This window comes from Propithecus coquereli, unplaced genomic scaffold (assembly GCF_000956105.1).
Source record: "Propithecus coquereli isolate 6110/MARCELLA unplaced genomic scaffold, Pcoq_1.0 Scaffold241, whole genome shotgun sequence".
NCBI lineage: Eukaryota > Metazoa > Chordata > Mammalia > Primates > Indriidae > Propithecus > Propithecus coquereli.
Genome location: NW_012147964.1, coordinates 2,337,482 through 2,363,803, shown reverse-complemented (window position 1 = coordinate 2,363,803; position 26,322 = coordinate 2,337,482). Strand labels below are relative to the sequence as shown.

The window sequence follows — 26,322 nt, the reverse complement described above, 5'->3', positions numbered from 1 at the left end:
GAGAGGCAGTGTGTGTGCTTTCCCAGCCCAGGGCGCAGGCCCCTCCCCTGCCCGCCCTGCGCAGAGCGTGGCCACCCCTTACCTTCTCCATTTCTTTGAAGTCATCGTCCAGCTTCGTCCCCTCGGCCCCTCCGACCTTCTCGCTGACCAGCTAGAGGACAGAAGGGAGACCGCGTGAGCCCCAGAGGAAAAGGTGGCCCCAAGATGCCATCCAGCCACGTCCACTGCCAGCATGGGTGGCCGAGTGGTCAGGACACCCACTGTGGCCTCCTGGGGAGTCCGGGCATGGCAGCGAGGCTAGACAGGGCAGCCCAGCAAGACGCAGCAGCCTCAGCGTGGGGCCAACCCACAGGCGGCGAAGGGTGGCAGGGGCAGCTTTCCGCCTCCGTGCGTCTCAGCCGCTGCCCAGGAGCCCACGGTGGCCCCACTGGACAAGGCCCCATCTCTGTCACTGCAGAGTTCACAGGCCCAGCGTGGTAAACACGCAGCTCAGAAGACACCGATTCGGGAGGCGCCTACACAAACGCCTCCGTGGAGAGGAATGTGGAGTTTTGCTCCCATCTTCCTTAGCTGCTTTGGGTTGACTTTCTCAGAAAAAAAAAAAAAAGACAATCCCGACAGTCTGGTTCAGTGAGGTGGCACCAGCTGAGGGTGGGGGGCAGGGGGCAGGTGGCTGAGTGGCGAGGCCTGCAGCCCCCTGGGCCTGGGTGTATCTGCAGGACAGGGACAGCCTGTCCCTACCCCACATGGACGCCATGAGCTTGACCAGGCAGCTGGCAGGTGCTGGCACGTCTGAGTCCTGCTGTGACAATGACAACAAGCACTTGCAGCGGTGTCTCTCCTCGTGTGCCGGGAAAGCAGAAGCAAACCCTGAATTCCCAAACTGCACCCTTAGATCCAGCACGAGAGACACGAAAAACTCCAGTAGCTGCAGAAAGCAGCCCAGAAACGTTGGTGGGAACATGGCCGGGCGCACACTTCTGGAGTCCCTGTGTCCGGGAGGTGAGACCCGGCCCAGCTCAACAAGGAGGCAGCTTGGGACAAACCATGTCCCCAGGGCTGACCCCAAAGTCAGCTACCGACCCTCCTAGATGCACTCAGGAAGATTCTGAGGGGACGAGATGGAAACACCCATCTAGAGGGTAGGGGTAGGATGAACCGTCCAGCACGGGGCACCTTCTGCTGCGAGCTGTTCCTGGCTGTCCCCACCCCTGCAGGGCTGCACGTGCCAGCATCCCCATGGCAGTGCCGAGATGCCCGCCCCAGATGGCGGCGGTGACTCGCACATCAGCGCCGCCTCCGCTCAGCTCTAGGCGTGTTGACAGGCTCACCCAAGCCCCTCGACGCAAGGAACTGGGTGTGGAACCCCAGCCTTTATTCCCCATTGAGGCCCAGCCTCTCCAGGAAGCAATCCCAGGGTCCAGCATTTCCCGAAGGCACGTTCTCCAGAGGCAGCCGACAGGCAGGCAAGTCCACGGTGCAGAAGATGCTACCGTGTTCGGCCCAGCAGGGTTTCTCATTGCAGGACTTGTCAGAGCCTTTCTGGGTGGTGGGTGGGTGGGTATGGCACAGGGGAGAAGAGGGGCGGCTGAACGTCCTCCCCAACGAATGTGCTCTCTGAGCAAACGATATTTGTGCAGAGCAGAGCAGCTGCCAGTCCCTACTGACATGGAGGCTCCGAGAGGGTGAGCTGCCTGAGGTCCCACACTCCGTCAGAGGCTGGGGCTCACCCGGGTCTCCTAACTCGTGGTGGTTTCCACAGTTCACCTGGCCCTGTCCTCCATGGGCCACCTGTCACAAGGCCTGACCTCTGGAGTCACCTGGCACGTTTAACGTCTTGCATCAGATTGCACGTGAGTGTGCACGCACACCCCAGAGCGGCAGAGGCAGGCCTCTGTCCTGCTGGCTGGTAGCCAGGCTGGAGAGCGAGGTGTCGTGCTGGGGGCTGTGCCTGCACCCCTAGACCTGGCCGGTGCCTGCCAGGCCACACCCTCCCTGCTTGTCCTGGGGGTGCTCTGAGCCCTATGAGATGTAGCCAAGGGATGCCGTGAGGATCCCTGTGGTGCCACACTGTGTGTGCGGGGGAAGGGGGTGACCAGCAGGGCAGTCAACGGGCCAGGACACAGGTGGGGACAGTGAGGACCTCATAGGCACCCAGCAGCCTGGGAGGAAGCGCCAAAGAGCAGGAAAGCGGGGCTGGAGAAACTTCAGCTGGGGGCTCTGCCCACACCAGGCAACTCCCGATGGCTGCGGCCAGGGAGCCCCCCCGAGTGCCCCTGCCCACTATGCTCTGCATAAGGCCGCTGCCCCGGGCCACTGCTGGGCCTCATCGCCCCACATCCTGCTCAGAGAGCCACACCTGTGCCCTCTGGAATGCCTACTCCCCCTGCAGGGCTCAGCTCTGGGTGCCCCCTCCTCTCAGGGCTGTCCCTGATGCCCGTCGGGACCCTACACATCTTCAGGGGCGCCTGAGGGTACCGAGTGGTTGTTACCTGCGGGAGAGGTCAGACCGCTGGGGCTCGATGCCGGCCCCACCTCCTAGCTATGTGACGTCACACTCAAACTGCCATCACCAGGCCTCGGTCGTCCCCTCTATCGATGGGGACGGTGACAGTGTGCACCTTACAGGGCTCTGTGTCCCCGTGCTCAGGGCTGCACCAGGCACACGGGGAGCATGACCCCCGCGTTCCTACACCTCTGACCGCTGTCCCTCTCCCGTGCACGCCTGCGGGTCAGTGGCTTTCAACTCAGCCGCAACGTGGAAGCTTCCTAAATGTTCCCTGGTCCACACCCACCCCAGGGAGCTGGACCCTGGGCCCACAAAGGGCCCAGACGCAGGTGAGAGGCAGGAAGGAAGGAGGGACTGGCCCTCCAGTTTCTGCTGAAGCTGTGCAAGGGAAGACCCCGCCCTCCCTACGTGTTTGGGGTGTTCCACCATGTTTCATGGGACAGTTTCACTTCTTTCGACTGTGGCAAGAGAGGACGCGGCTGCCGTAGAGGGAAATGAGTGGCCCGACGAGAGACCAGACTCTTCTGGGAAACAGGAGAACTGAGGGCAGCGGGGCGCAAAACCACATCTTACGGGCCGGGCCGCAGGCATCCTGGCCCCACGACCTGCGCAGCACAGGGCTGGGGCCTGCCAGGATACCAAAGACTGTCCTCCTGTGGGTCCCACGGTCCTGGCTCTGGCCTTGGCCACCTGCCCATCCCACATGGGAATGCAGGATCTGGCCTTCCAGAGCACACCCATGACTTCCTGAGCCCGTCTCCTGCCCCTGCACCCCGGGCGTCGGGGGCTGCACCCTAACTAACCACCTGCCCCCACGGGCCAGGCACCAGGCACATGAGACCACGAAGTCCCTCCTCTCCGAGGCTCACAGGCAAGAACTGGCACAAACGGACGAAGGGATGACGAGGGAATCTGGCACACAGGAGAGAACGAACATGAGTGGAGAACACACAGAACCGACTGCAAAGACGCTGCCTGCTGGGCAGCTGGCCTGGGAACCCTGGGTTTACTGGGGTGCGAGCTCTGGGGGCCACCTGGTGGCAGCAGGAGGAAAACTTCAAATCCTGCCTCATAATGTAATCATCTCAGCAGGGGAACCCAATGGTTGGGACACGGAACACAAGTGAGCCCATCTGCAGGCCCGGTGACCTGGCAGACGATTTGCTGATGAATTCAGAGTTTTGAACGAGAAGCCGGCACAGAAGAGGGGCGGGGAGGGAGACACAGGGCTGCTCCGGCCTCACCGGCCAGGACGGACGCCCCGCCCTTGCCTATGGCGGGGTCAGCCCCAGGGTCCTCATCGGCTGTCGCGCTTTGTGTGAGTCAGACTGTGGCTCGCGATAACCGCCTTACAGGTTCACAGTAGAGGTCACCTGTCTCCTCTGGGCCAGGGTGAGGGTCTCGGGTGCCTTCCCCTCCTGCCCTCGGCCTGGCTAACTCTCCCGGCCTCTGCGGTCCTGACACGGCGCCGCGCCCTGCTGCAGGCAGCCCTCCCGCTCTCCCCAGCCCTCCACCGTGCACTCCGCGAGGGCAGACACTGAGGGCCTCCCAGCCCCAGGCACCGGGAGAGACAGCTTGTGAGCACTGGCTGGTTAACCGCAGTGGGCAGCAAGGAAAAGGCCACATCTGTGGTGGGGAGGAGACAGCAGCCCCGGGGCAGAGCGGGATGGAGGACAGCTGGGGACCCCAGGGGAAAGGCGCACCATGTACACGTCTGGGAGGTGGACGGCCACCTTGGGAGGTTCCTGCTCTCTTGGCGTCTGTCCTTCCTGGAAACCTCCAGTGGCCTGTGTCACCAGGATGCGCCTGAGCCGAGGCCCTCCCATGTGGCTTGATTGTGAAACGCTCGCCTATGGGGACGGTGCTGGTTCCTGGCAGCTCCGAGCTTCCCATGTGGGAGCAGAAGCCACGGAGGCGTGGACTGGGCTGCCCTGGAGGGGGGTCCTGGGCCCTGGAGCCCTCAGGGTGTCCCCGGGTGAAGAGGAGGCTGGCCCAGAATGAGGAGAAGCCACAGAAACACCACTTACTCGTGTGCCAAACGGACCTTCCCACCCCAATGGCGCTCAATCAGAGGGCAGAAGCCAGCTCCTCAACCCGAAGACAGAAGGCTCTGCCCGCCGGGGACACACCTTGTCCACCACGGGTCCTTGGTACTCGCTTTGGAGCTGACAGGCGGAGTGAGCCCCCACCGTTCTGTGGCCATTCAGAGAAACGTCCTGACCAGCTGGAGCTCCCTTCAGCACCCAGGGTTTCCGAGAAGCCTGGGTCTGTGGGTGCCCTTGGTGCCCCCAGCCACGCGGGGCACGGATCTCCTCCCTGCCTGTCAATCTCGGCCGAAGGGTCTTAAAAAGCGGCCTTTGGGAATGGAGTGGTGGAACGATGAGTCAGGACAAACTCTGAAATCATGTTCCCAAGGAAACCCCACATCAGGCAGCACCAAAGCCAGATCGGGCCCCAGGGGACAGCCACAGAGCCAGCTCCGAGGCGTGTCAAGGGGCTGTCTGGGAGCCGAGCTCTGGCAGCAGCAGCATGGTGGCTGTGAAAGCCTGAGGCATCCTGTTAGCCCAGGGGCCAGTCCCTGGGCCTGGGGCTAGCGGCCGAGATGCCGGCTGGATCGGAACCAGAACGGGCCCTGCCCCTGGCCAGGCTGTGGAGGCTCCCACGGCACCCAGACCGCAGGGCAGGCCACAGGCGTGCTGGCGGCTGTTTAGGAAAGGGGAGCAGGCGCCAAGGAGGGCAGCCTAGGGTTGGGGGCCATGGTCACACCCGGCCGCCCACAGTCTACGCCTCCTGCTGAACCCCCCCGAGGAGGTTTTCTGCCTGCGCGGAGCTGGCCCTTTATGCCCGGCCTCAGGCTGCCTCGGGTCTCTCCCTTCCTGCTTGGCTCCTGGCTCTGAGGAGGGGACTCTGGGCTGGCACGGGAAGACGGACGGTTTGCTGTCTGAGAGGCCGTGAGCTGGCTGCTGCTGGAGTCACGGGTGCCCGGCCTGTGCCGCGGAAGCGAGGGGAGAAAAACCTAAGCGAGAGAAATCCTCCCCAAATCGCTCGTGTCTCCCTGAGAGTCTGAGGCCAGCACTGCGGGGGAACCGGAAGCAGAGAGGGGACCAGACACTGGAGAGAAGTCGCTGGAGATGGAAGTGGTGTGGGCATCGGGAGGAAATCACCCCATGGCTGTCACAGCAGAATGACCAGCTGGGAGGGGCAGCTCTGTGTGTCACCATCCATAAGACAGAAAGGGGTGCAGCAAGGCCTGGTCCCTAGGAGGGCCCAGTCTGAGGGCCGGGGGGCTCCAACAGCGAAGTCACCAGCCCCACAGCGAGGGCCCGGCCCACACTGCCGCCAGGTGAGGCCTGGACGCTGCACTGCTGGCTTTGAGTGCCGAGGAATCCTTCCCAGGGGCCTGTGTCTCTGGAAGGTCCTGCGCCCCCCGAACCGGGCCTGCCCGCCTGGCTCAGACGCTCACCGTTCCTCCCCAGGGCCCTGGGACAGTCTCCTCTCTGGCCCCCCTCTGTCGTTCATTCAATCATTTGTTCATTTTTTAGAAACAAGGTCTTGCTCTGTCGCCCAGGCTAGAATGTACTAGTGTCATTGTGGCTCACCGCAGCCTCCAACTCCTGGGTTCAAGCGATCGATCCTCCTGCCTCAGCCTCCAGGGTAAGCTGGGACTACAGGTGCCACCACGCCCAGTTTTTTTTTTTTTTTTTTAAGAAATGGGATCTTTCTATGTTGCCCAAGCTGGTCTTGAACTTCTGGCCTCAAGTGATCCTCCTGCCTCAGCCTCCCAAAGTGCTGGGATTACAGGCGTGAGCCACCACGCCAGGTCTCCCTCCCTCATTTATGTCAAGGGCCCAGCCTCTTGTCCACACACAGCCTCCCCTGGCTGTCGGTCCTGCTCTGGCTGGACCCCTGCCTGGTCTTTGGAGACCTTAGCTGAACAGCGTCACTTCTGTTAGGGTCTCTCAAGCCTTTTGGAACCTCATGCTCCCACTCTGGTCTCATCTATCTCCAAGCTGAGGGCAGCCCCCAGGGCACAGGCCCCACACTCTGCTCCGAGCTCATCCTCGCTGGCGCTCACTGCCCCACGCCGAGGAGACACCCACCGACCTCATGCTCCTGGAGAGGGTCAGAGCAGGCTGCTGGCCATGCCCCAGCCCTTCCTCGCCGTCCAGACGGTGAGCAGTGTGGCAGGACTGGAGGCTGAGCTATGGGACGGGGTCTGTGAGCATGAGGCCTCGGAAGGAGGTGGCGGGGACTCCAGTGGTTGCCGGGGCTCTTTCCTGTTGGTCCAGCCCCACCCACAAGACTAGGAGGTGACTCAGCAATCCGTGACGAGCTCTCGCACCCTGCCAGGTCCAGCTCCACCTGGAGGGGAGAGGTGGCCGAGTGAGGCAGCCCGTCACACCGTGCACCCTCGCCACACTCTGGTGGCACACTTCTCCATCTTGGCTCCTCTGGGGACTCAGGAGTGTCCCGTTTCCTCGTCTAGGAAGGGCCTGGGTTCGACTCTAACGATCTCCACCGAGCTCACCCCATCTCCCCAAAGGAAGCGGAGGTGCTGCTCGAAGCCTGCTTCCTTCCTCACGTGTGGTCAGCCGTGCCGGGCTGCTCCGCTGACTCTGGGGGCAGCGGGGCCTGCGGGTTCTCTCTGCTGTAGGAAGCTGCCTTCCGGCTGAAGCACCGCCCTCCTGGGGCCTACCACCTCGCTGGCCCTGCAGGACAGCTAAGGCCCTAGGAGATGACGCGCCTCTCCCGAGGCCACGCGGTGTGTTGTGCGTGAGACGAAGCCAGACAGTCCCTCCGACAGTGGCTCTGTCCAGAACGCAGTTGGGCAGGCTCAGGGCCCAGTAGAGGAATGTGGGAGCTGGAAGCTCTGCCTCTGCCTGGGAGATGGAGGAACAGGCCTGCCGACCCAGGACTCTAAGCCGTGCGCGACACATGCTTGTGTCCCTGTCCTCGCAGAGGAATTTTACCCAAAGACTGAGAGGCCAGTGATCGCTCGAGGTCCCTCTTCTAGGAACAAATCACATCTGGAAACCTGGAGCTAAATGTCTAGGTAGAAGCCGGCCTCATGCATTTAACTTTCTCATCGTGGGCACCAGGCGGCAGGGCTGCGTGTCCTACAACCACTAAAATCCGTTTCAGATGAAAACTTAGAAAAAGAAAAACCCAACCCACAAGCAAATGAGGTAGCAAGCCCTGAGGCCACGCCGGCCCAGGCCAGACAGCAGGCCGTGTTCGCGGTGGGGAGCTGCCTGAGGGCTGGAGTCTGGGTGGCAGGGTGTCACTGTGGCACACGCACAGGAAAGATAAGGTGTTTTTAAAAACGAATCTTTTATCAATGGCAGAGCTGACGCAGAGACAGCCCGGCAGGAAGAGTCTGGAAACGGGGCTTGCCCCGTGAGGCAGCAGAGCCTCCGGAAAGCACCGAACAACCTCTGCATCAGACATCGTGACCACAGCGAGAGGCTGCAGGTGCACAGGCGCCAGTCTCAACCAGGGTCACAAGTTCCCCCACAACCACGCGGTGAAGGTGACGGATCTGAAAGCCCAGAGCCCCTCCTGAAACACAGATGCCACCTCCCCCCAAGGCCGCTTCCACGTCTAAAGGCCTAATGAGAAGCCGCCTCCCCCAGGAAGCCCTCCCCTGCCTCCATACCCAGGCAGGAGCGACCTGGCTAAGGCTGCCTTTGCCTTTCGCTACTCGTTACTGACACCTCCTCTCTGGAGTTCCCGCCCCCTTCACACCTCACCTTAGCAGCACCCCCCAGGGTCCCCCGGCTGTGTTCTCTGTTCCTCGAAGGCCGGACCTCACGCCCACCTCAGAGCCTCTGCTCCTGCTGCTCCTGCCTGACTGCTGCTCCCTGGACCCTCCACGCTGGGTCCCATCCACTGGGGCTGAGCTTGTCTTCCTGGTCAGTCTGTCCCCCGCCCCCACTGCGCCCGAGCTCAGAACAGTGGCTCAGACACAAGATGCTACACTGATACTCCGAGCCCTGCAATGAAGTAAGAACAGGGACCTCCCGGGGTCCTCACAGCATCCCACCCCCTGCCATGGCCAAGTTCTCGGAGGGCAGCACCTCAGGAAGCGACGTGGGAGCCGGAGGGTCCCGTCCCCCAACCTTCCTTTTCATGGCTCACGGGGAGCCCATGTGGGGCGGACACTCCGGCTGGAGGCCGTCAGTCCGATTCCCAGCTCTGTGCCCGGGGCCTGCCCAGGGCCGGCTCCCCCGCCAGAGCTGGGGGTTCAGGAAAACTGCAGATGGTGGATCTGAGCCAGCCAGGCCGGCCTGACACTCATCCTGGGCGTCCGGCTGCCACAGGCGGTTTCTCATCGACAGGAATCCCTGGGGAAAGTGACCGGTCTGGGGTCTGGGAAGACAGGACGCGGTGAGGGAAGGCTCTGAAGGCCAAGTAGAAACAACCGAACCCTGCCCGGCTGCGGGCGCGGGGAGACGGGAGGGCGGAGCTTGGCCCCAGAGCTTCTCCACAAAACCGCCGCGAGGCAGAAGCTACGAGCGGGCGCTGAGGAACGTGCCCTCACCTCGCGCTAGTCCTCACCTGTCACACCACGGCAGGGACGCCAGGCTTAGGTGACAGGTGATTCATGCCCACTGTGGCCCACGGTCACCGAGACCGGTTTCCCGAGGTGTGGCCACCCAAAGTGCCCGGGGAGGTAGTCATCCTAGGCTGGCACAGGGCACAGTGGGGAGAGGTAAGAGGTGAAGGGGTCAGTGGCCCCTTTGCCTCGGGTTTGTTGACTGCACCGTAAGCAGGGCTGTGTTAGGTGCTGGTGTCTGTCACCCTGCAATGGCTGCTCCTGCCTGGTACCCAGGCATCTGTCCCCGGCTCATAGCTATCACCCACTAAACACCCAGGCACCTGCTCTTCCAGTGGTAAAGTCAGTGGTGAAAACCCAGGGGTGGAAATCCCAGAGTCACCAACTACGCCCTCGGCACAGAGGAGGGAACACCAGGGAGGTGAGGAGTTGGGCGCTGCCAGGGCCAGCGGTCACCTGGGAGGAGGGCTCGGGTCTCCCCTGCCCTCCCCCTACAGCGACGGGGCTGGTGGGCCTCTCCTTTCTGGGCCTTTGTGTCCGGACCCTGCACACAGCACTCACTGACGCTGCTACTGATGCCCGGGGAGGGGCGAGCGCCTGGGCCCAGGGGGTTCTGGGTGGGTGCGGGCTGTTTCCCAGGGGCCCTTTCTCCGCCTGTGACATGGCTCGCTGTTGTTGGAGTGACGCCACTCAGGATAGGCCCGGGTCTCCGACCCACCCCAAGTGCCCCGTCCTCAAACACCAGCCTTGTGCCAGCAGGGCTGGGCATCGGGCCAGGGCTGGGCAGGCGGCACGGGGCCCAGGAATGTTGGTCACTGAGTATTTGCTGAGATAATAAATAAATAATAGACGACGGCTCCCCCTCCGGGAGCTCAGGTGTGTCAGGAACAAGTCAGAGCAAAGGTGCCTGCCAGGTCACGCAGCAGGGCAGGGTGCCGGCGAGGGGGAGGGATGCCCGGACAGGCAGTGCCAGGACGGGCCCCGGTTCTGGCCGTCTGTCGGGCTGTGGCTCTAAGCGGGAATGTGTTAACAACTCCCCCTCGCCTCAGTGTCCTCCACGCTAAGACAGGGTGATGACAGACGACGCGCCGTGGGACCCGGTGTGAACGTGCTTCGGAATCCACACGCTGCCCTGCAGACCCGTGTCGACAATTCCTTGGGCCACTTGCGTCCCGGGGATAGGCTGGTGTGGGGGAGGCGGGGGCTTTGCCTCAGCTTTGCGACGCGGCACCTGCACCAGCTTCTCTGGAGCAAAAGGCTCCATGGAGACCCTTCTTTGAGAATAGGGAAAAGAGAGAACGCGCCTCCCTGGGTGCCACGCACCTCCACGGGACTCTGATGGCCGCGGTGCTCGGTTCTGAGGTTCTCCAGGGGAAGCGAGGGCGAAGGAGCAAGGGACCAGGAAATAAAGTGACTCAACATGGAGGGAGACGGGCAGAAAGTCCCCCAGGACCCTGCAGCACAACCGCCGCCACGTCACAGTCCACGCCCCTCTCCCCTTCCTGTGTCCCAGTTGACCTGTTTTCCCACCTTCCACCAAACCAGCCTGCTGCTGCCATCCTGAACGCCCCAGGCGTCACCCGTCTGCTTCCCTCTTGGCTGGCACGATTCCTTCTCCTGGCACATCCCCCTTCCCTGCCCTGAGAGGGCTCCGGCACGCACGTGGCTCCTGGAGAGCTGGGTTTATGTGTGTGCGTGAGAGTGTCCCGCCATGAGTGGGGGGCTCACTGCGTCTGCCAGGACGGCTGCTGCGCTGCCAACGCGCACCCTCCGCAGCCACGCCTCCTATTCATTACTCCGTTGGCGAGACGCAGCCCTGCCCTCCTGGCCTGGCCCTTCTCAGGCCCTGCTGCCCGGCTGTCATCGCCTGTGGGATGAGGGTCTGGGGCTGCCACTTCCTGAACTAAGAGCAGTAAGAATATTCATGTCTCTTCCATCCTGTGATCAGGTAGCCAGGGCTACTCCCAGCACCCAGGGTGGCCTCCGCTCGCCTGGAGGGACAGGCACAAAGACCGATGGTGCCTGGATGGGGGTAAGATCGCCCCAGGCGGGGCAGCCTCCCCGCTCTCATCCTCCCACGTCCAGATCCCACCCACCCTTCAAACCCATCGTCCGGGGCCATGTGGGGTCTGAGAGCACAGTCACATTCGACAACTGTTTATAAATTGTCAGCGCAGGAGAGAGAGACGCACGCACAAGCATGCAGACAAGAACACCAGGTCCTATGACAAGCCATCTACGGGAGGAGGCCGCTTCCTCCTCACGGAAGAGGCACCATGGAAGAGGACAATTCCAAAGGAGGTGGCCACGCACACTGGCTCTGAAGGATGGGGGAAGCCTAGCCGCCCGCAGGAGAGAGGGGACAGGGAGACGGGGGGTTCTGTACCAGGGAGGCTGGCTTGGACACAAAAGCCCAGTGCGTGACTCTGAAGTGCTGGTTGTGACGTTGAAGTCATGTGGGGCCATCACAGAGGGGCGTCTGGCGTGGGCTCCGGGCTCCCAGATCAGACAAAATGCACGGTCAACTCAGGAACCACCAACTGCCTTCAGCACAGTCGACGTTAACATGATCGACGGGAACTGACACAGGTCACTTTCTGCTGTGGGGTTTCTGGGGCGTGTGGTACCCTCGGGTTGAACAGGTAACAGCAACCAACAGTTTTCAAAATCCAAGTTAAACAGCGGGGACTGAATTTTCTGTTAGCCCACCGGCTTTGAGTCACCACGGTGGGATGCCAGGAACCAGGGAGCAGCTGCTGTTGAAGACTGCGCCACAGGGCGTCATAACTGAAGGCGGCTGGATGGACACCGAGCTCAGCAGGGTGCCCCTAAGCCAACCAGGCAAAGCGGATTGGTCCCGTTTTCTTGTTGACTCCAGCCTCTGCAGAGAACGCACGCGCGCACACACACACACACACACACACTCTCTCTCTCTCTCTCTCTCCCCCCCCCCCCCCTCTGTCATGCACACACACCTTAACAACTGGGCAGAAAACCTTTACCATGATATGGCTTTAAGACAGTGTGGATCTGTATGAGTCTCCTGTGGTTGCCGTAACAAATCGACACAAACCTAGCGACCAAGAACACCACCAACTTCTTTTTTCATTCTTTTTCTCTTTTTTTAGAGACAGGGTCTTGCTCTGTCGCCATGCTGGAGTGCAGTGGTGCGATCACAGCTCGCTGCAGCCTCAAACTCCCAAGCTCAAGTGATCCTCCTGCCTCAGCCTCCCAAGTAGTTGGAACTACAGATGTCACCACCACGCCTGGCTAATTTTTTAAGTTTTTTTGTAGTGATGGAGTCTTGCTGTGTTGCCCAGGCTGACCTCAAAGTCCTAGCCTCCTCCCATCCTCCCATGTCAGCCACACCCCCAATTCCTTAAGCAACACACAAATCTTAAATAGGTCAAAGTCTGACAGGGGTCTCACGGGGCTAAGGCTGAGGTGTTGGCAGGGCTGTGTTCCTTTCTGGGCGTTCTATGGGTTTCCCACCTTCTCCAGTGTCCAGAGGCTACCCAACTCCCTCTGTTCTCCCTCTGTCCTCAAAGCTGGCAGAGGCCGGAGGCCTCCTGCTGCTATCTCTGCTCTCTCTGGCAGACCCTCCCCCCTCCGACCTGGCAGGGAAAGGTCTCCGCCTTCCAGGGCCCTTCTGATTAGGCTTGGCCCTCACGGATAAACCGGGATAATCTCCCACCCCAGGTCTGCGTCCTTGACCCTATCTCACAAAGTCCCTTTTCCCAGTAAGGAACAGTCGCGGGTTCCCGGCACAGAGAGGGCAGCTGTGGAGGGTGCTGTCCTGCTGCCGCAGGAGCTACAGTCCAGTCTCCCCGTCATTTGAGGCACTGCTGTTCTAGAAAGTCGCAGCAAACACTGAGCTAGCGCATGTCGAACCATGGCTGGGGGAGATACAGGGTTAGGGTTCTGCAAGCCTCTGGTCACAACCGGTTCATCAAATGACCAATGAGTAACCTTGCTGCATGTGTTTCCCACTTTATTTAATATGTATCCACACTGAACTTTAACTCACTGCAGGAAAGAAGTCTCTCCCACACAGATTTCCTCTCTGAGACTCACTACAGCTCACTGCGCTGAGGAACACCAGGCAGCGCTTCAGCGCGATGCCTGGGGCCATTCTAAACAACGCCATCGCGGACAATCCACGAAAACACAGAAAGCGTGCAGCACCAGGCTGCGGACGGGAGGCGGTCCACTGTGAGCGTGGGAACGAGAAGGCGGCATCGCCCCGTCCAACCACAGCTGGGAACCTGGGTGCCGGGCAGCAAAGTTTTCTCCTTTCCCCGTGTGTCTGCGAAGGCCAGCAAAGGTGCCTCAAGTACTGGCTTGGGGGCTAAAATAAATCCTAGCGAGTAGGTGAAGCTGCAGACACAGAATGTGCGAGTGATGAGGCCTGCCCGTGCACGCCAGCCCCTGGAGCCCCTTCAAATGAGGCTGTGTGGGGTTCTTCCTGGGCGCTCAGTCGCACTGCGCAGGACACACCTGAAAACACGGTTCCTGAGGAGTCCACAGGCTGGCGAGGGAGCTCCGTGAGGACACGGAGCAGAAACAGAGTCCTCGGAGCTGACCGGGGCGGTGCCGGCTCTGGACCACACAGAGCTGACCCAGCGCCTGGGGAGCCTCCTCCCCGCCCACTTGGCTTCCTGGCCAAGGCCCCTGGGCACCTACAACACACAGAGCAGTTGAAATAACACACTTTACAAGCGCTCAAACACATGACACCCATGGCTTTGGGTCCAAGACTTTAGGTCATGCAAGTTGAATAAGTTGTTTTTTTCCAGACTAGGACGTTTGAAAACTTATATGGCTGCACGGAAGAAGGTACAGCTGTGCAGAAACCCCAGACATGTGCCGGGCGGCTGGTAGGAGGATAGATAAATACATCGTGGAATTATCACACGTGGGAAAGCTACGCAGCCACGGACACGACCCGGGGCTGTGTGTACCAGCGTGAACGGAACTCACAAACAGAATTCAGCCAAGAAAACCGGTTATGAGAAAACAAACGCACCCACGTGGTATCACTTACGTGAGGTTTAGACTTGCAAGGCAACACTGCCTGTTTTTGAGCGATAATCCACGTGCAGTAAAGGTGTAACTGTTCTGCTCTTGTTTTGTTTGAGCAGGGTGATGAGCATTGATATTACTGTGTCTGAAACACTTTATAACACAAACTTAAGGAGATGCCCGAAAAAGGGCTGTGCCCCGTGTGAGGCGTTGGAACCCACCCGCCTGCAGGCCTGGGGAGCGCCGCTGACCCAGGTAAGTGGTATCTCCCGGCCCCCCCCGCCGACAGTCGAGTGGACTCCGGGCTTCAGAAACATCATGGCGGCAGGTGGCCGAAGGCCCTGCTCCTGCCCGTTGTCTTCAGCGGTGTCCTTCCCTTCTGGCTCTGCAACTTCCCACCCAGAACCCCAAACCCACCAGCCCAGGGGTAGCGGAGGGACCCTGCTGCTCAGAGGGCCCACGCGGGAAGGCTGCTCTCGGGCGGCCAGCGTGAAAACACTGGAGAAGTACATCACAGACTCCGCAAGGGAGTGGGTGAAGATGGCAGAGGTGGGGACAGCCATCACCTGCAGCTCAGCGTCCGCAGCCTTGATGCAGGCACCACACGCCTACCTTGACATCCCTCACCCGCACACCCACCCTGTGGCCAGCAGGGAGCCACGGCAGCTCCAGCAGTCCTCGTGGGTGGAAGGTGACTTGATCAGAGCAAGCAGGAAGAAAGACTGACTCAGTAGTTCTGGGGTTTTTTCCTCCTAACATAATAGCAACGATTCTTAACCCCAGGAGAGGGGATGGAGGCCGACCCCAGGCTGGGGCGTGCTAGGGTCAAGGGATGGAGGAATTCCACCCCAGCTCCCCAGGCTGCCCTCGTCCGAGTCACAAAGGCTGCCCTTGAAGGGCTGGGGCTGCCCGTCCGTCTGGAACAATTGGGACTCTGAGAACCGAGGCTATTAGGCTGCCGGACGCCTGCACGTCTGCCTGAGTGGGCCGCGGGCCTCATCCCACGGAGATGGGTGGCGGGGGGGGAGGAGGAACCCTGGGGACCTGTGTGTTACAAACCCTCATGACAGAGGGCGGAAAGCAGCAGAAAGTTCTACAGCTTCCCTCCGCAGGGGCTTCTGCTCAACTGCTGGGGCTGAAGCTCAGAAAGACAGAAAAAACATGGGCCAACCGCTCTGCCTAAAGAAAGTGGGGCCAGACTGGGGTGTACTGGGAGGTATTTAAAATACTGGCCAAGGTGCTGTTTGGGTATCTCTAGGGTATTGATTTAAGGAAGTCATACCCTGCCGTGCCCTTCCCACGAGTCGCACGGTGAGCACATGATCCCTGCTGCGGTTCTTTCCATATTTCTCACTGTGGCGGGGCAGCCTTCGGGGCACCACGCTGGTGTGTGCAACGCTTCATCAAGAGCACACACCTCAGGCCCAGAAGGCAGGCACCCAGGAAGAATTTATTCCACTGTTTTCTTGCTGTTATATTTCTTATTCCAGTTATTATTATTCACAGCAAGGAATAATACCAAGATCCCTTTTAAAATAAATTTTAAAGTCAGTCCAATTTACGGGGAAAAAAGTCAAGTTAATTAACGAATTGAAGTCAAAGCACAGGCGGCAGACGACAAGCCCAGGCTGCTGGTTCACAGCAAAGCCGATGTGTCAGGGAAGATGCAGAGGGAGTCGGGGGCTGGAGTGTCACGTCTGCACGCTGGGCCTGGGGACGGGCTTGGAAGACAGGCACGGAGTGGGTGGCGGATGAGAGGTGGGAAGCCCAGTGACAGGACAGTGAGTCCACAGAGAGAACCCAAGAAACCAGAGAAGACTCGAAATGACACCTTGGTGTGGAAGCCAGGGAGGGGCTGGAGGAGAGGACTGTCAAGCAGCACCGAGGCTCAAGTGGCCATGTCTAAGAAAAGCCGCTGGACCTGGGGAGTGGGCTTCTGGAGGCCGGGAGGGGTCTGCTTTGGGCAGTATTTGAAGCCGGGCAGCTGCTATCTCTGAACAGAGCGACCTGGCTGAGCGGCACCTGCCGCGTTAAAGGACGAGCATGTACGTCTGGGCTCTCCTCCCCAGGGCAGGCTCTGGGTTACAGAGACCACACAGACTGCCTGTGACACGGCCAGGCCCCTCTGGCCCAGCCAAGTTCGGATCACTCTCGGCTGTCACCCTAGAGTGCTCAGGCACATCCCAAACCAAAGGGAACAATCTCTGAACTATTTTCTTTCAGACCAGTCGGACCTGTTCCCAATTGAGTTCTCATAGGCTTTGCCAGCCACCTGCTTCCCCAGTGCTCTGCCCTGGCCACCACCAGGGACACACAGGAGGCCCCACTGAGGGGCAGCCTCCTTCCACGCTGAGAAGGAGCCCCCCAACTGGACCTCCTTGTCAGGTGCACCTCTGATGACCCGGCTGGCAAGCCAGTACCCAGCGGCACGGCCCACCACAGGTGCCCGAGCTTGCTGTCTGACAGAGGGAGAGCGTGTCAACGCAAAGATTAGCCGTGGCGTGTGGGTGAGGCCACGGCGAGGTGCTTAGAGGGGGAGAATTCACTTCCCATGGGGGTCCCGGCAGACACCCAGGACGAAGGGAGACAAACAGGGCCGTGGAGGCAGACAGGGAGCGGACAGAGACCGGGGCTGCGCAGGGAAGGGCAGGGAGGCTCAGTGCTATCAGACAGGAGGCACGAGGACCCAGCCCAGGCAGGGCAGGCGGGCTGATGGCCTTGTCACCCACGGAGGGGAGCAGTGGCATTTGAAGGTGAGATAAGGACGGGGGATCTGGAAGCTCCCAAAAGCCAAGTGAGAGCTTGAACTGTACCCAGGCCTACTGGGGTGTGCTCCCGCAAACCCCTCGGGCAGCCATCTGCTCTCGCGGGTGTGAGGCAACCATCAGTCCCCCGTCCTTCTATCCCCAGGACAGGCCCTAGACTCAATGCTGGGGACGCAGCAGTGAGTAGAAATAAGAGGCTCCGGCCTGCAAAGAGCTTATGATCTAGTGGCGAAGGCAATGGAACAGTCACCAAATCGATCTGAAACATTGAGGGGGGTGTGACCACTCAGGGGCCCAGTAGGTGCCCCTGAGCAGGGGCCAAGGACATACATGTTCCCGGTCCAGAGTAGGGCAGGCCCACTCACCCCCTGCGCCCTCGCTGGTATCTGATACTGCCTGACATTACGGCATCTGCTATGACCACCTCCCCCTGCCGCTGTGCAGACGCTCAGCTGAACCATCTCCCACACTGGGCACGACCCCGCTGTGGGTGTTCCATGTCCACACCCAGGTGTGGAAATTCAACCCGCCAGGCAGGAGTCCTCTCCAAAGCGGTCAGCGGGCTGGTGCTGAGTCAGGTCCGGCGGAGGAAATGGCCCGTCTATTTTCCTGCCGTGGTGAGGAAGTCTCCGCGTGACCCCGCTCTCGGACCGCTCAGCAGGTTTTTCTAGGAGCAGAGCGGAAAAGGAAGGAGGGGCCGTCCTCTGGGAGCCTGAGTTCATGGAGCGCTCGCTGGTCACTGCTTAACAGGAAACGAGCAGAAACGCACCCGAACTGCAGTGCTCCGGAAAAGTGCTTGCCAAAGCCAGCCTGCGAAAGGCCAGAGCGGGAGGGAGGAAGAAGAGAGGTGAGGAGAGACAGAGAGAGGTAGGGGAGAGGGAGGAGAGGAGGAGACGGGCCACAGCCTGCCACATTCTTCCACCCAGCTTTCCAGGGACAGCTTTGAAAAGGAACCAGAAGAGACCGTCCCCTGACACTTCAGCTCGCACATTAAAAAGCCATCAGGGTTTGAGAGCTCCAGCAGGGTAAAGAGGCTGGAATGGGCTGGATCTTGACCTCCTGGGGCAAAAAAAAGGGCCCAAGGCTGGAAACGCTTCCCCACCCAAACCTCCAGCAGCTTAGAGACCTCACCCAGCTTAGAGACTAGAGACACAGGAGACAATTCTAGTTCCTCCCTCCACACCCTGGCCCGCTGCAGTGCCAAAACACGCAGTTGCCTCTGAAATCCTATCAGGGAAGTTGGCCGCATGCTCCAAATTAAAAACTAAGTTTCCCCAGATGAGATCAGTTTCAAAATATTGGCAGCAACTGAAGAGGAGGAGAAGAGCTGAGACAGGAGGGAGGACACAACTGTATCACAGGTCCCCGCACCAAAGGCCACTGGGCACGCAGACCGGAGGCAGACGGCAGGTCCCAGCTAGACTGGCCCCAACCTGTAAGTTTTTCCTCTTAGGGAAAAAACAGACACATGTGCATACGGACAAGTGTAGGATAAAGCGGCAGCTCAGGTCCCCAAATGTACTACGCATTCAAATGCCGGTTACCCCAAAGAAAGGCCCGACAGAGCTGGGGTGGGTGGGTAAACAGTACTGTTTCTTCAGTGAGCTTGCTAGGCCTTTGATAGGTCTGGGGTCTCGAAAACGTGACAGCCCTAATTTCTCAAACTGGACAAGGAGATGAAGGGAAACACCCAAGCTCACAGGCTGCTATTAAGTGGCACAGAGAATGTAATTAAGCACTGCGGGGCTTGGCACAGAAACACGCCCAGATCCGCAGGGCGATTAGCGCCCACGGAGCTCCAGCTGGTCGGCAGGATTGTGAGTCAGAGGCAAACCCTGGGCTCTTGGCTTTATTTATGTGGCCAAATGTACAGTCACGGGTGGCAGAAGTGGGAATGTGACGACTTCTTGGCCCTGGTTTGTTAAGAACGGGAATATGCAGGATGCTGCTTGGTCGCAAAGCACTCTGAGGTCGCCAGCACCCGGCCCTGTGAAGGAAGCCAGGTGGACCTGGTTTTACACACAGGCTGGGAAGTGGCTGGGTCTAAGGAGCCCCCGGGTTCCTCCGGGTAAGGACGGTCTCAAAAACCTCTGCACCTCCACAGTCTGGCCAGCACGCCGTTCAGGCCTCAGCACGCTGGCTGGTGATGCCACCCTGCAGGCTAGTGACCAAGAGCTGAGCAGGGAGAGCGAGCCCCGCCTGTCCGTGGCGGCCCAGGGTCCTGACACAGCTGGTTCAAGTGTCTCACAGCACGAGCCAGCACGTGCCGCACTTTCCCGGACTCAAGTCATCGCGGCTTCCTGCAAGAGTGGACTTTATTCATCCCGTTCCCATCATACGTGGATATCGCAGAGCAAAACCCTTTCCTACATCTGCTGCCGGCACCTCCCCAAGGGAGAGGGGCTTCCGGAGGTCAGCCTGCAGCTGCGCGGCTCGCGGCCGATCCCAAGCTCAGCCTCTGAATTGCCCACTCCGGCCCTCACGCACGCGGGCCTCTGAATCACCTGTCGTTCCCAGCCCACGGCTCTACATTTTTATTCCAGCTGAGGCCAAAGATACAAGCTCCACATTTTTGTATCTTAAGATCACTCCATGTTTCTTACGTAACAAGCCAAGTACTTCAGTGGGAAAGCAAGAGAGGGGTTCCACAAAGCGAGGTTTAAAAAACAGGTCACAGCAGGCAGTAGTGGGAGACATTGAAGACACCAGCCATGTCCCCCGTACTGCTTACTCTGACTACTGCCTTCCTGACAGATGGGGCCAGGGTCCCCCAGCATACAGCCCTCCTGTACCCCCCCACTCCTCTCCTGTTCCAGGCACAAACCCAGGGCCTAGGGAGTATACGATAAATCTCGAAGCTATGGGAGGTGGTGATCACAAATTTTCCTCCCAGTTCAGAATGAATCAATCTTTCCATTCAAATCCCCTCCCTCCTTTCAGGCAAAAAAAAAAAAGGCCAGCTGCCAGCTGGATCCCTAGTTATACTCGCAAATCTCCTCATGGCCTGGCCACAAGGTTTATCAGGAAACCAGCTTGCAGTTTAGGTCTGGAAATGATGCCACCCAAACACACACACTTCAAGGAGAACTTCTAAGCCTGGATCTCGCTAGCAGCACTCCTCCTCCCCCTCCCAGTTCCCCAATTCTAGGTCGGCACAAATGCCAGGCGGCTACTGAGGGAGTGGGTGTTACACGGGCAGAACAGAGAGGACCAAATCGATGGGACCAGGACAGGCGGCTGTTGCTTTTATTGCTTCAGCTTCTCCCAGCCCAGGCCCTCAACTCATCGGTGGTCAGTTCACAACGAGAAGTGAAAACTCGCAAACTTCCCACTCAAGCCCAAACCAATTTTGAACAAGACCTTGAAAGGTTTTCCCAGGAGAAGAACTGGCATGCACCGTGCTAAGGTCATTACCGGTCCCACCAATGACAGATTCAAAACTCTGAATCAACACCGCAGCCTCACCTGTGAGAAACCAAGGACCCAAGTGTACCTTTTCCCAGCTCGCTCTCCCACGTCCGCTTGGCCTCTACTTCTCAATTTAGACATGACACTGTGACAAGCCTTTGAAACCCAGAACTTGGCTTAAAGCAGAATTTCTTGAGCTGACATGTGGGGGTGGAAAATTCTTTCTTGGGGGGAAGGGGAAAATGCACTAGCGGATGTTTAGTGACCATCCCTGGCCTCTACGCACTTGATGCCCTTAGCACCCTCCCCAAAGCTGTGACAGCCAAGCACTGTCTCGGACATTGCTGACGAAAGGGTCAAAGTAATGTCTGCCTGACAAGCACTGATGTGAGTTTCCACCTCCTTAAAAAGATCGGATGCCACTAAAATCAAGGTGTTACAGGGCTAAAGAAAAAGACCAGGTGCTGAGGCCGGGCGCAGTGCCTCACACCTGTGATCCAGCACTCTGGGAGGCCAAGGTGGGAGAATCACTTGAGGTTAGGAGTTCAAGACCAGCTCAAGCAAGAGGGAGACCCCCATCTCTACTAAAAATAAAATAAAGGCCGGGCGCGGTGGCTCACGCCTGTAATCCTAGCACTCTGGGAGGCCAAGGCGGGCGGATTGTTTGAGCTCAGGAGTTCAATATCAGCCTGAGCAAGAGCGAGACCCCGTCTCTACCAAAAATAGAAAGAAATTAATTGGACAGCTAAAAATATATAGAAAAAATTAGCCGGGCATGGTGGCGCATGCCTGTAGTCCCAGCTACTTGGGAGGCTGAGGCAGTAGGATTGCTTGAGCCCAGGAGTTTGAGGTTGCTGTGAGCTAGGCTGACGCCACAGCACTCACTCTAGCCAGGGCAACAAAGTACTCTGTCTCAAAAAAAAAAATAAAAATAAAAAAAATTAGCCAGGCATGGTGGTGTGCGCCTGTAGTCCCAGCTACCCGGGAAGCTGAGGCAGGAGGATCGCTTGAGCTCAGGAATTTGAGGTTGCTGTGAGCTAGGCCGATGCTACCGCACTCTAGCCTGGGCAATAGAGCGAGACTCTGTCTTAAAACAAACAAACAAACAAACAAAAAAAACCAAAACAGATGCTGAGAGATACTTGGGGTTTTCCTAAGGACTTAAGGCCTGGCTGCTAGGTTGTAAGTATATACACATCTGTGTACCTGGGATTATCTGTGTTTGGAAAACTAGAAAAAATCAGGCCAATACCATAATGGCCCAGTAGGGACTTTTTTCTACAATTGTACTCACTTTTCTCAAACCTTACAGCAGGGTTTCTCAACCTCAGTACTACTGGCATTTGGGGCCAAGTAATTCTTGGGGGCCCTGGACTGCAGGGTGCTGAGCAGTATCCCTGGCCTCTCCACCTACTAGAAGCCAGCAGTGCCCTACCAAGTTGTGACAACCAAAAATGTCCCTAGACATTGTCAGTGTCCCCTGAGAGGACAGAACTGACCCTGGTTGAGACCCTCTGTTCCACAGGAAGATAAATGTCCCCACATCTTTTTGTGTAAAAAGGGGAGTGTTTTGACCCTTTGACCAGATAAGAAGACCAGTCGAGACCTACTGGTTTAAAGCACACTGCCTGTTCGCCAGGTGAAAATGCAATAAATGTTATCACTACGTGAGAAGAGATGTCTCTTTTGAACAGACCACATTATGAGGGCACAGAAGAGGGTGGAAGAGGTGTCACTGAGAAGGAGAAAAGAAACACGCAAACAGATGGACGTGGCCAGATAAACAACTGAGATGTCAGAGAACCATGGAAACTATTGCAGAAGAGGGTGGACCACAGCCAGAGGGATTCCTGAGAGGACAACTCAAAACAGAATTGATCAAGAGGCCAAGATGACAGCTCTCTGAGTAGGACGTGGCCAGCGCAGTACTCCTTTGGGACTGGGCCACAGAATGTCGCAAAAGTAAATTGATCTTAACCACCAGCTTACAGTGTACTACGCTTTCCAGGTTTCGAGGCACTTTTTGCAGACTTGAATGCAGGCCATCCTGCCTTCCCCAAGAGAGATAAGGTTCTGGTGGCTGGCCTAAGAGCCCTAGTGAGTTCCTCCACAGAGACGGTCAGCTCAGGACAATATGGGCCACCAGCACAGGCCCTGGTAGCCCGGGGTGGAAAGGGGAGGGCTTCCAGAGACCTGTCTGTGTGAAGGAACAAAGTGGCCCAGGAATTCTTCCAAGACCTCTGGAGACATCTTTCCTACCAATGAGCAGAGTTCTAAGGTGCTTCAATCAAGCGCGTGGGGGTCTGATGCCTGCAGGGCAAGGTCTAACACAGGGCCAGGCCACTTGATTTCATCCTGCTGGGGCAAAGTGTAGTATTCTCAGCAACAACTTGAAAGTTGCTCTGGAGTAAGTCTCTCTTCCCCTAGGGGTTAGCCATCATCCGGGGTTGAGAGATAGACCCTATATATCTATGTCCCTAGACAATCACTAGAGTTATTACTTTTTTCCTTCCAGGGGCAAAAGGTACCAGCTGGGCGTTACTGGGGACTCATTTCTCATTCCTTCTGCTGGGCCTCTCCAAACTGTGGGTAGAGCCTTGTTTGCCAGCCCAAACATTTCCTAAGATCATGGCTCACCCCTCTGTGGAGTCTACCCACACAAACTCCACACCTAAGGTTCTGAACCTGCAATGCGTGGACCAAGAGGATCCAATAAATCTGGGGCCTGTTGGATCTGAAATTGTAAACTGAATTTTACATTTGCCCAGTTTTCTGGAGAGTGGATCCACAGCTTTCACCAGATTCATGAGCAATAGGGCCTGGACTTTCCAAAAAAAACCTATTATCTGTCATATGTAAAATGCATTTAGGCTTGGATCCAGCATTCCGATTCTGGGACTCTGTCCTATAAAACTCATCTCCCCTGTGAGCAAAGTCACTGGTGATTCATTGTAGCAATGTTTATAGCAGAAAACTATTGGAAACAATCTAAACATCTATCAATTGACAAGTAGTTAAATAAGTTAGGGTGCACTACATGGAATGAAAAACCATGTACCCATTAAAAAGATCCAAGAAGCTCTAGGAATATGTTTTAGTGCAGTAGTTCTAGGAGAGGGGCAAGGGAGGGGGGGCACTGGGTGATGTCTGGGGACATTTGTGGTTGTCACAACTGAGGAGTGCTCCTGGCATGGGATGAGTGGAGGCCAGGGACGCTGCTCAGCACCCTGCAGTGCCCAGGACAGCCCTACCCCAGAGAATGATCCGGCGCCCCAAATGTCAACAGTGCCCAGGGAGAGAATTCCAGCTCTAGTGTGGTCTCCAAAACACGTTTAATGAAAAATACAGTACACAGGATTATGTAGAGTGTGCTATCACTATGTGTGCGTGTGTTTCTAAAGTTGAGGTGCACACATATCTTTGCAAAGGGACATAAGGAGTCGGTGACAGTCCCTGTCTCTGGGGAGAGGGACTAGATAGATGCCTGAGCAGCAGAGGCAGGAAACTGACTTTTCACTCTACCCTTTCCACTTTATACCTCGTCCGTCAAGATGCTTTTTAAAAGAACTGTTCTAAACGCAAACTTTCCCTGTCCCTGGGCTACCTGGCAAGAGTCCTGTGTCGACAGCCTAGGAACTCGTTTCTTCCCGTTCTCTCCCCCCCATCCCCCAAACTCCGCCTTTCGAGGGAAGGGAAGGAGGCGAGGAGTCCACGTCTCTGGCCAACCTCTGGGGTCATCTCTCCTGTTCCCAAGAGCTCTGCTCAGCCTCCTCAGGGAGACTGGAGCCCACATGGCGGGCAGGGCCTGGGCTACCTCGTAAGCCCCCCCACCGCCCGGCCGTCCTCGGCGTTCCCCACCCGGCGGGGGACACGTGCCAACGCCACCACCTCGGTCCCCTCGGCCCCTTCCCGAGCCACGACCGGGCCGGACCCCCACTCCGGGCAGCCTGGGGCCCGTGGCTCGCCCCCAGACTCGGCGTCCACTCACCTGGCTCGCCTTGTAGAACTGCTTCTTCAGACCCGCCACCGACATGCTGCCTCGCGCCGTCGGGCCTCCCGCCCGGACCGAGCGAACCGCAGGGACCGTGCAAGCGACAGGCTCCTGGGCGCCGCCGACCCCTCGCGCGCCTCAGCGGCCTCCGTGGGCGCCGCCTCCGCCACTCGCTCGCCAGCTCCCGAGCCCGCCCCGGCGCCGCCTCAGCCCCGCGCGCCCGCGCAGCCAGGATATTACATGGCAACCGCACACTTCCGGTGCCGGCCCCCTCCCGGGCCCGTCTGCGCACGCGCGCCCCCTGCCGGCTGGAGAGCGCACGCGCACTTCGCCTGCAACGCGCCTCCGCCAGCGAGTTGAGCGGGCCGAGCCTAGAGGGGTGGTAGAGGCTGCAGCGACCCCTGGGGTCCCGGGGGAGGCTCTGAAGTCTTAGGAGAGGCCCTGAAATTAAACATGCCTGGGGAAGTTGGAAAAGTTGAAGGGGCTCGAAGAGCTCAGGAGGCTGGACTTATAATTCTCCGGATACCTGTTTGCTCATCTTAGCTAAATCCAATTCCTCTGTGTGTTCAGTCCCCGCTCCCCCACCCTGTCTTGTGTTCATCCATTCAGTCGCCCAGGTCAGACATCTGGGTGTAGCTACTTTTTTCATGCTTTGACCATACCACTCTTCTCCAAGTTCTTCCCTCCAATTCATCCCCTGCAAGGCAGCCAGAAAGATGCTTCTAGAACTCAGTTCAGATCACACCAGTCCCCTGCTTAAACTCCACCTATCGCCCTTAGAATACACGCCAGACTTCACAACGTGGCCTCCAAAGCCTACAAAATTTATCTTTGGCAGCTCTGTGACCTCTGCTCTCTTCCTCCTCTTTTTCTTGAGACAGAATCTGGCTTTCTTGCCCGGGCTAGAGTACTGTGGCGTCAGTGTAGCTCACAGCAACCTCAAACTCCTGGACTCAAGCAATCCTTCTGCCTCAGCCTCCCGAGTAGCTGGGACTACAGGCACATGCCACCATGCCCGGCTAATTTTTTCTATATATATTTTTAGTTGTCCAGATAATTTCTTTCTATTTTTAGTAGAGACGGGGGTCTAGCTGTTGCTTAGGCTGGTCTCGAACTCCTGACCTTGAGGGATCCTCCCGCCTCAGCCTCCCAGAGTGCTGGGATTATAGGCATGAGCCACCACTCCTAGCCTGCTCTCTTCCTCTTCTGTAATCCAAGATCACTATTGCCTATGGGACTTTGCTAATGTGGTTGCTTTCTTATGCATTCTTCCCCAATCTTTCCCCCTGCTCTTTGTGCATAAAGAGGATGCCACTTGGAAGGAAACCCCCTCCAGGAAGCCTTCCGTGGTTGATACATGTTTATCAATATTGATTTGTGGATTAACTGTTATTGATTGATTAAAACCATATTGAATGGATTGAAAACTAATAATGAATTGGGATGACTAAATGAATCCAAAAAGAGGAAAAAGAAAAGGACTAAAGCTAAAGTGCTTGGAACTTCAAGGTTGCAATTGCTGACAGATTTGGTTGATTTACTGAAGATGATTGCTGGAAGTTTCTAAATGCCTCAACAGAAGGTAGCAGACTAGATCAATCAGAGGGTTGGGCAGAATACATATGCCCCAACCCCAACCTCACACCCAAGATACTAAAAGGGCTGTTACGAATACTTTGAAAAAGTGCCTGTGTGCTTCTGTTACACACCTCCAACTGTGATCCACTGGTGTAAATCATGACAGAATTCCCGAATGTCAGAGAAGGGATCCTTATGGATCAGACAGGAAAACTGAGGCATTGGATAATGACATGACTTGCCCAAAGTGATGTCCCCAAATTTGCTATTTCTCCACACTTTTCCCAACCAATTCTACTGATCTAATTTTCTAATCTACCTCATTAGAATTCCAAACTTGGGCTAAATTCCAATGTCATCTCCTCACCTCTATTTCTGAGAGATTAAATTGGGGGGGGAAAGCTATTTCTAGACCCACAGGCTGACATTGAAGGTTTGTTCTGTGTGAGGTTTTTAAACAGTTGCGTGAACAGGGCAACACAATTCAATCAAA

At 57.8% G+C, this 26,322-nt stretch overlaps 1 protein-coding gene across 1 annotated transcript in view; it reads right to left on the bottom strand.

Moving 5' to 3' along the window:
- SH3GL1 (SH3-domain GRB2-like 1) overlaps window positions 1-24,518 on the bottom strand; it is a 29,476-nt gene extending 4,958 nt beyond the window's left edge. Inside the window, exons 1-2 of the mRNA XM_012646254.1 lie at window positions 24,249-24,518; window positions 83-151 (exon numbers count right to left, since the gene is read on the bottom strand). Of these exons, the coding sequence (XP_012501708.1) occupies window positions 83-151; window positions 24,249-24,293 (114 nt within the window). The 5' untranslated portion in view covers window positions 24,294-24,518. The remainder of the gene's footprint in view (window positions 1-82; window positions 152-24,248) is intronic.
- Window positions 24,519-26,322: the final 1,804 nt, after the last annotated feature.